Below are 9,905 nucleotides of genomic sequence, written 5' to 3' on the forward strand. Positions count from 1 at the left end.
ATCGGTTGCCATTGACACGTCCAGACACGCCTCTTTGCCAGTCGCGTCGCAGTTTAAATCGCGTTTTTCTACCATGAACCCACACAACAACAACAACTGGAACTACAACAACGCGCCCAACAATGTTTGGCAGCTGGACCAGGCTCCATATTCCTTTGACACTCGTGAAAACCAATCATATCTCGAGTATTCTCAGAAACATAATCTTTAAGACGTCAATCCGGCATTCCCCACCGTCGCATCTTATGTTCTCACAGCACACCGCGAAGATTACGTGTTTAATAATCCTAGGCCAGTCTCCAATCTTTCTCACACTGTGTTGACTTCAAATTTAGTACCGTTTGGACACCATATCACAACAACATCTCAGCCAACCGCGTCTGGCATGGCGGGGCCAAATCCGACCATCTTGCTAGCTCCTTCTCAGGCCGTTGCAGATGTTCCTGAAAAGGAAAATGTGCAATCCCGCCCTTCCGTCAAAGTTGTCAAACCTGCATCGAAGTCTGGACTGGGTAGTAAATCGGGAGCCCGACGTGACCAAGGCCAGTCTGACGATGAAATTGCAAAGCTACCTCTGGAGAAGAAACGCGTTGCCGAGTTGAAGCTCAAGAGAGAAGCCCCCAAATTGACCGACCGTCTGACGGAACAGGACCAAATTTGCATGGTCTCGTGGCTTGTAGACTCGAAGCGTTGGAAAATCTTTAAAGAGAACCAAAAGAAATTCTGGACTGATGTACGTATTTGGCCTAGTATTGAGTCATTCTTTATCTAATCAAGTTTACAATTGGCTATGTCAGTCTTTTTCAGTAAATATTCGGCAGAACAGTTGTCAAATTACTGGAATCACAATGCATGGGCCAAATACAAGGCTGTACGTGAGCTCGAGAATCACACAGGTGGCGGAGATGGTGATAAAGACCAAAACAAGGGCCGTGTTACTGTCAGCAACGGCACTCAGTTTTCTCGCAACGTTCTTAATAAGTTCAAAGAATCTGAGATATACAACTTAATTCATAGCGTGTAAAGTTCTCTTTTGGTTATCAATAATATGTGATACTAATTTTGTTAATTCAAAGCGTCGGAGGATCCCAGTGTCACTTGCTCCCGTAAATTTGACTCGGTTTCACCTCTCTCCGATGAGGAAGACACTCCTACCGAGTCTAGTGACTCGTCCAATGCCAAACAAACCAAAGACTTGACCAACGCCAAACACGCCAAAACTAAACAACAAATTGGACTCCGTAAATCAGAATCATCCGATAGCATCGAGTCCGATCCTGAAGCCGCAAGCCGCAAGCTCATTTTCTCCGCTATTGAGAGCATGAAACAGAAGACTAGAGAACAAATGGCGATTGACAAGGCAACACTTGAGCTTGCTCAGAAACGCGAGGCGCGAGATGAAGAAGAACATCAACTTGCTCGGAAACATGAAGTGCGCGAGGAAGAGGAATATCAGGAACGCAAGAAACGGGCAAAGAAGGAAGGTGATTGGATTTGGTTTGAAAAGATTAAAGTTATGTGCAAGAGCTCCAGTGCAGTAATACGTGCAATGGTGGAGAAGTTATTGGCGGAAAATATGCTTAATGGTGATGATCTTTAATTTGGTACCTCTACAGTACATGATTGTGTAGGTAATCTACGAGTTGCTTCCTTCGAAATAGTCCCTGACGATATAATTCATCATTATCTCCCTGATCTTCTATGTTTCCCCTCTGAGGCTCATTATTGAGCTTGTGGACACCATTATCTAATTGATTAAATCCAGGTATTTCCAGTGGATTGTCGCATCGCTCTTCAAGAATGTTGTGTAGTACCATCAATGCTTCTATTATTTTCTGTATCTTGACCAAATTACGTCCTGGCATCTGCCAGAGGATTGGAAAGCGTCCTTTTAGAAGGCCAAATGCATGCTCCACAAAAATTCGGATAGAGGATAGTGCCTTATTCCATGCCTTCCGCCGCGTTGCCTCAGTAGAATTATTGGTAAGATCGTGGCGATGGAAGGATCTGATTGAAAAAGGCGTTAAAGGATATTCTAGAAAATTATATCCATCAGTTTGCTTGCATTTGCTTGTGTTAAGAGCTAGGAATGCCTTTGTCAACCAAAATATACTCTTGTTCAGTAAAGTATTGGCTACGATTAAGCCAAAGGTGCGAGTTTCAAAATACATGGTATCATACCCCAATCCTGATTGGAGATGAGATGTTCATTTTGGATCTACACACGACGCCCTCAACCCAAGCAGTCATTCTTTCCATAAGTCATCCACACATCTTATCTTATCAACACTTGTCACATGGGAGCCACGTTATTCCGGATCATGTCACTTTGTCGGATCATCAAGGCTATGCGACGGATCAGTCAACCATCAAACTGCACAGCTTTCTACACTGCCTTGCACAGCCGGACTGTCAACTCTATTTTTATCAATTCAATAGTCTTACTCAGCATCAGGCTGCGGATTACTCATTCCAACTTATTTTTGGTTTGTCTTACTCATTCTTTTGTGTTTATTTATATCTTTTCTATTGTCTGTTGCGCTTTTATTGTCTTTGTCTTACCAATCTTCTATGCTTTCTGACTCATCCTTGCTTCTTTTATCTAATCTGTATTACCATTCACCTTCGTCATACACTTCTTTCTTACTCATCCTATTCATTTCTTATCTGTCGTAGTGTCGATATCGACATGTCTTATTGTTCTTGCTTATTGTTACACTTGCGTAGCCTCATTCTTGACACTTTGTACAGTATATGACTCGGTTTTCAGTAGCTCAGATTGGTATTTCGTTCACGTAGCTTTTAGTATAAAAGCTGTAGTAGAATTACATGAAATGATAGGAAAGTTACACCCAGTCCCCACTTTCTTCAAAGCAAGTCAATTTTCATCCAAGTCAAGTCAATTTCAAGTCAATCCACATCGATTCATTTCAATTCCAAGTTCAAGTTCAAGCCAAGCCCAAACCCAAGTCCAATTCAGTCATCAGTTCCACCCTCCGTCGAGACCAAGTTTACTTCCATTCATCCGAAGCCATCTCGCTTTCCATTAAGAATGTCGTTAACGGGCTGAATCTTGGAGAATGGTGAAAGTGTCTTTAAATTGACAATCTTTCTGAAGCTTGGAATGAAGCTATACGTCGCAGGAGTATTGACTGAATCGAGGATGAAAGACTAAGTCTGTCTCGAATGAAATCACTCCAGATGAGTTGACGGAGGGAAAGGATGTCTTGAATACACTCCTAACGGCAATGGTTGGAAGGTGTAGAAAGAGTAGGAGCGGTGACGGATTGAATGGAGGAGAGGAAGTAGGGAAGTACTGGAGGTCTGGATAGAAGTTGGATATTCAACGCTGAGAAGAAGAGGCGTTGGATGAGGAGGATGACTGGTCTCGGATGAAATCCTCTCCAACTCCTAGTCATCTTCTCATCTCCCCTCGGAACGTTCCCCACTCACTTCAGACAACCCCTCTAAGATTCACATTTATTGATTTCTCATACGCATTCTACGCATCTTCTTCACGCTTTCCATATACACCCGCCATCCAATTCCACGGTTCCATCCCATTTTCGGAAGGCTTATTTACTATCGTACCCAGACGACCCGGTTATCCTCTTCTTACTATTTCGCTTTCGTTACCCTTCACAATCCACACCATCCTAATCTACTTAAATCCTAGGCAGCGTCCTCCCTTAAGAAACTTAGGAGAAGGTTTCGTCCTATCTAGTCTAGACCACTCTTTCCCTGGGGTTTGTGTTTGTTGGATTACATATAGTTTATAACCAATCACAAACTTCGATCTTCATCTGGAGCCCACCGCGAGGGAGGGTTAATTAGGATTTTGTATTAGGAACACAGCAATCTACCACTTTATCACTTCTATTCCATCCATTTCGACTCTTTTTCTTTGCAGGTTATTTTGCTTCGCTGGTCTATTCTCTAGGCAACTCTAGGCAACTCTAGGCAACAATTCTAGGCAACACTTTCTGACTTTGTAACTGGTTTACGCTATGACTGATTCTGGCAATCCGCTTCCATCCTCTACTCCCACTATGGCTACTACCATCATCCAACGTACTCCTGTCAATATGCCCGTTCCTAAAACTAGTGCTGCTCCAAAATTCACTGGATCTTACGTTGATGTCAAGAACTTCTTGGATCACTGCGACCGCATTTTTGATTAGTACAATGTCACTCTCGACGATGACAAAGTACAATACATGGTTCAATGCTGCAACCAAGAGAGCAGAGAAATCATTGAAGGTTTACCCAGCCACCATGCCAAGCAATGGGAACGACTCAAGACTGATATGCTCAAGATCTTTGACCATGCTAGGACAACACAGAAGTTCACGTTGAGTACTCTTCGTGCTTACGCTTTCCAACACTCCAATCTTTCTATGCGCTCTCTCGACGACTTCCGCGAGTATCAGAAGCAATACATTCGCATCGCTGGTTGGCTTCTCAACAACAACAAGATATCCAAGACGGAATACAATCAATACTTCTGGCTAGGAATCAATGAATTCCTCCGACCTGCGCTCGAAAGCAAGATCATGGTCTTTAATCCTCATATCGATCTCTCCTCACCTTTTTCCATTGAAGACGTCACCAAGGCAGTTGAAATCATCTTCAAACAAGACCGCTTTGACGTTGGAATCTTTGACAATCCTTCTGCACGCCCCTTCACGTCTCTTATTCCTCCAAAGGATTCATATCCAGAGCGTTCATCAGTCTTTGACGAGATCAAGAAGTACTTACAGGAGATGTTTCCTAACATCGAGACGCGCGATGCCCGTGAACGTCCATACAATCCCCCGGAAGAGACCAAGCGCATCTTTCAGGATCTAGACAAGGAAGAGAAGCAAGCACACAAGGACGACGAAGTGGAGAACTTGATCAAGCAGATGTCGAAGCTCACCATCCATGATTCTTCGTACGCCATTTACTATCTTCGTGCCATCAAGTTGGAACCCGCTCTTGCTAACATGCTCATTGCTCCGGCCATTATGAATCCAAGTGCACAGCCAGCTCAGCCAGTCCCAATCGCAAGTCAGTCAGCACCTCCAGCACCACAAGCACCACGTCAGTCTGCATCCGAGATCATCTGCTATGGTTGCCATCAACAAGGCCATGGAATCAACAACTGCCCAACGCTCATTGATCTTACGAACCGCAAGCTCATCTCCAGAGACAGTAGCAATCGAGTTGTCTTCCCTGATGGATCCCGCATTATTCGCCAGAATGGAGAGTCAATTGCACAAGCAGTCCTTCGTCAACAACAGCCTCCTCCTCCTCCTCCTCAAGTCGCTACCACAAGCATAGCCGTATCTGAAGCATATTATGGTCAGATGTTCAAGAACTACAGAGCCATGGTCGCAGAAGAAGAAAAGGACGACATTGGAACCTGGGATGGAGAAGACGAGTTTGAGTTTACGCTGGCAGGTCCTGGTAATCGAATCCCAACTAAAAAGCGAACACGTGCTGCACGCAAACAGGTCATGGACGCTGTGGTACCTCCGGAACCCGCGTATCTCAAAGGAAAGCGAGCGGAAATGAGTAAAGCTAAGGATTATTCTCAGATCCCATCTATTCTTAAACGTCCGGCTAACTCTGGATTGCCAAACAACGTGCCTAGCTCCACTTCCATTCAACCTGTCCCAATCCCGTCAATTAATCAACCTTCTGCCGAAATGAATCCATCAATTCCTGTCAAACAAGCTCAACCCAATGTCCCGATTAGGGCAAATCCAACGGAACATCCCGAGACTGCGCAACGACACGAGGTTTTTGATCCGGCCGATGATGATCAAATCATGGAAGATGTCACTCCTAGTCTAGAACGAGGCAAATCAGTTACTAAGCCACGTGCAGCCCCTCAGAAACGTGTCTCTGACATATCCCAAACTGTCGACACTATGGCCATTCTCAGACGATGCCATAATCAACCCGTTAATGCGACGTTCGGCGAGTTACTTGGAGTTTCAAAGGACCTTAGGACCCTTCTTATCAACAGCATCAAAGGCAAGACCCTTACTGTCGACGAATTCAAAGCTTCATTGGCAAATGGCAACTTAAAGCTTTCCGATAAGGAAGTTCTAGACATCATTCGCAGTGCCGAAAAGGACGTACCTGTTCAATACATGCACGAGACCAATTCAGTCGAATCCCTTCGCGCTCACAAGCCCCTTCTTCGAATCATATTAATGTGTAATGGTCACGAACTCAATGCCTTGATTGACAGTGGATCTACGCAGAACATTCTAAGCAAACAGGCTTGGAAGAAGATTGTCAAGTTGCCGATGGACAGCCGGAATACTATTGTTATGGTCGATATTCATGGCGGCAAATCTCACATGCTTGGATTCGTTGGAAATGTTCAACTTGATATTGGTACAGTCAGGACGCGTGCTCATTGCTATGTATCCGACAAAGTCCAGTTTGATATACTCTTAGGACGTCCATGGACCCGTGACAACTATGTGGACATTCTAGAACGACCCAAAGGGACCTTCATTGCCTTCTATGATGTCAAAGATCCTACACGTGAGCAGAAATTCCTTGTGACACCTGATACTCAGCACGACCGGCGTTACTTCACGGATACCATTTACGACAAGACCCCCCACACAATGTTAGCACACAACGACCTCTCCTTAGCTAATCCGGATGCCGAAGAAGGTGAAATTGAAGAAGATCTAGAACCCGGTGAATTATTGGACGACCTTCGCTATCCATCACCTACCCCTTCCATGATCGAGTTATCTATCCTTACTAGGCAACAATCTCTGAATCGGGACGAATCTGCTAACCCAAATGAGGACTTATCCACTTCACAAGATGCACCCTCTTTCTCTGACTCCAACTGCGAATATGACTCGACTCAGGACTCCTCTCATGGTCTCTACGCTTCCAATTATGACTCAATGTATCAAGATGACTCGGGAACTTCTCAATTCAATGCGACAGCCCATTATGGTCATATTTCCACACCACCTTACGATTCCACACATGAGGCCCCACAAATAGAACAGCCACCATCACCATCTGTCAATCCGTCCATCAAATCCCACACTTCAGACAATAACGACCCACATGAAGAAGAACCAGCTGACGAGGATTCAGAAATGGAACAATTAAGCTCACCCAAAGTAGAAGCTATTCAATTCTCTTCTGACAATACTCACCTTACGGCTATGGGAATGCTCAACCCCCACTTGCGCTTTGAAGACTGGATTCTATACGACGCCACTTATTCTTCTCCTACTCGTGTTGTTTCTGACCAAACAGGAACGGCCTTTGTCCATTATGTTTATCCGCAGAGAGACAGCCATATAAACTTGACGACAACTCCAACTATTCTACACTTCAGTCGCACTGGTATCTCGTCTCAATCTAACCACTCTGCTTCAGTCAGTGCCTATCCAATGGGCCAACGTCACTCAGCATCCTGGACTCATTTTATTCCCCAATCCATTCGCTCTCAAAACGCTTCTTCTATTCCCCAACCTCATTCCCGAAGTTCTGCTCTTCCAGAGACGCCTCTTTCGATTATGATTCATCAAGAAACACGTGTATCATCCACGGTCACCGCAAATGTAGACGAGCATCATCGAGGCCCGAAAGCTTTGGTACATCCTCTGCGAGTAGCCCACGACAGTCCGAAGGAGCCATTAAACGAGGATGAAGAAGAGCTACGAATCGCCCAAAATGGCAAAGAGGTCGACCACAATTCTTCCCTTTTACCTCTTCCCATAACCAGCACAATGCACGAATCGCGAGCTTCAAATATGGATGATGGAAACGAATGGTACTATCAGTATGGAGAAGAAAGTCCCTTTGGTATCGACAACACGGAAGAACATCCCTTGGACGCCAACACATTGTACTGACTATCTGGACGGTGCATGGACATCAGCTTGCTTCCTCAACGCCCTCTCTTTGTTCTCCGATCCCCTCAATTTTTCTTTGTCACCTTTGCTGTTGCTGGTGTTTCTTCTTCCTCATCGTTATGCCTTTATCCCACCTCCCATTTTATTTCCACATTTCACGTTTCTCTTTTCCATTTCACGGACACTTATGTAGATTTTTCATTTGTGCAACAAGTTCTTGAACGCCTCCACTTTTCTTTTATGCGCCTTTTCCTCACATTCACACTCTCAATGGCAACTCCACGCTATACAACCTTTTCCTTTACCATTTATTTTCATTTTCTTTCCACTTTATCCATTTGTATGTACGTCGACTGAAAAGTCGTTAAACTAACCTTTATTTATTCCTCCCTTTTATTTATTTGTTCCACCCCCGCTTCACCACTTCAGTCCGCAAACGAATCCTCAGGTCACCTAATGCAGAGTTCTTGGAGAAACACACGCAACCTCCCAAAGGAATGCTATACGGAATCTCTATCTCCAATATACACCACCATCACGCCTCCAATACACCTCGAACTCCTACAGAATCGGGAAGGGCTTCATCTTATCCACAAAGAGCGAAAAATCAAGCTTATGGACAAGATAAGAAGGACGACCACTCCATTACCTCTGATGGGTCAAGACCTACAGAAATTTCGGATAGATCAAAGCATTTATGCGAGATCATGGTCACTCAATTCAGATATTACTGCTAAACCCACCGTCAACCGAACTAATTCGGCAAGGTCGTCAAGCTCTCCTACAATTGGTTTTGTATTCACTGCCGCGTCAGGATTGACACTATCAACCTTCCGAGCCTCCATGAATCAATTCATATCACCTATTCTTTCCCCCTCTTCTGCCAATACAGCCTATAAACGAGTCGATCGGAAAGTTAGACCTATAAATTGGGTTACTCCAGAATCGGCCAAAGTTATACGACAAATTCCTGTTGATCCATTATTATCTCTTCCACCTCTCCCACTCCATCCCCCTGCCTTTACACCAACGACCAGACTCACTCTTGAACGCATACAATCAATGAACATTAACGCCAACAAATTCCTATGGCCGGAAGAAGAAAAGCTTTTCCTTCATATTCTTAAACTCAATGAACGCTCACTTGCTTTTCATCAGTCCGAACGTGGAACATTTTCTGAAGAATACTTCTCTCCATACATCTTTCCTGTTGAGGATCACGAGCCCTGGGTAGTCCGAAATATTCCTATTCCACCCGGCATCAAGGATCAAGTTATCAGTCTCTTACGTGAAAAGATAGACGCTGGAGTATACGAACCAAGCCAAGCTCCGTATCGCTCTCCAATTTTCTGGGTCAAGAAGAAGACATCTGGTGCTATCCGTCTAGTTCATGATCTGCAGATTCTTAACTCTATTTCCTATCGAGACGCAGGAGTTCCTCCAGTTCTTGACGACTTTGTGGTTCCCTTTGCTGGTCATTCTATTTACACGGTCTTTGACTTATATTGGGGATATGACGCACGCAAAATCCATCCTATGAGCCGAGATCTTACCACATTCCAGTCGCCTATTGGACCTCTTCGACTTACTTCAATGCCTATGGAATATACGAATGCAGTAGCGGAATTTCAAGCCTGTACCACCTTCATCCTTCGTGACGAGATCCCTCACGTAGCCAATGTCTTTATCGACAATGTTCCTATCAAAGGCCCTCCAACACAGTACTTAGACGAGGACGGCAATCCAGAAACACTTCCAGAAAATCCAGGAATACGACGATTTGTCTGGGAACACGCTCAAGATGTTCATCGAGTTATGCACCGCATGGGATGTGCTGGTGCTACATTTTCTAGACCAAAGACTCAGCTCGCTCAGCCTGAAGTTCTTATCCTTGGACAGTTATGCACTCCGGATGGACGACTACCCGATCAGAGCAAGATACAGAAAGTCACTGATTGGCCACGACCAAAGTCTGTTCACGACATCCGATCCTTTCTAGGTCTATGCGGAACAATG

The 9,905-nt window shown here is 44.6% G+C and overlaps 2 protein-coding genes across 2 annotated transcripts; both read left to right on the forward strand.

Annotated features, from left to right (window-relative positions):
- Positions 1-245: 245 nt before the first annotated feature.
- Positions 246-1,600, forward strand: JR316_0011479 (uncharacterized protein; the record flags this gene model as incomplete). Its single annotated transcript, XM_047897134.1, has 4 exons — positions 246-276; positions 336-733; positions 827-932; positions 1,077-1,600. 4 exons carry the CDS (start codon positions 246-248, stop codon positions 1,598-1,600), a joined length of 1,059 nt encoding a protein of 352 aa, XP_047743543.1.
- Positions 1,601-4,049: 2,449 nt separating this feature from the next.
- On the forward strand, positions 4,050-7,889 carry JR316_0011480 (uncharacterized protein; the record flags this gene model as incomplete). Its single annotated transcript, XM_047897135.1, has 2 exons — positions 4,050-4,133; positions 4,182-7,889. The coding sequence occupies 2 exons, from the start codon at positions 4,050-4,052 to the stop codon at positions 7,887-7,889; spliced, it is 3,792 nt and encodes a 1,263-aa protein (XP_047743544.1).
- Between the last annotated feature and the right edge of the window lie 2,016 nt (positions 7,890-9,905).

This window comes from Psilocybe cubensis, chromosome 11 (genome assembly GCF_017499595.1).
Source record: "Psilocybe cubensis strain MGC-MH-2018 chromosome 11, whole genome shotgun sequence".
Taxonomy (NCBI): Eukaryota; Fungi; Basidiomycota; class Agaricomycetes; order Agaricales; family Agrocybaceae; genus Psilocybe; species Psilocybe cubensis.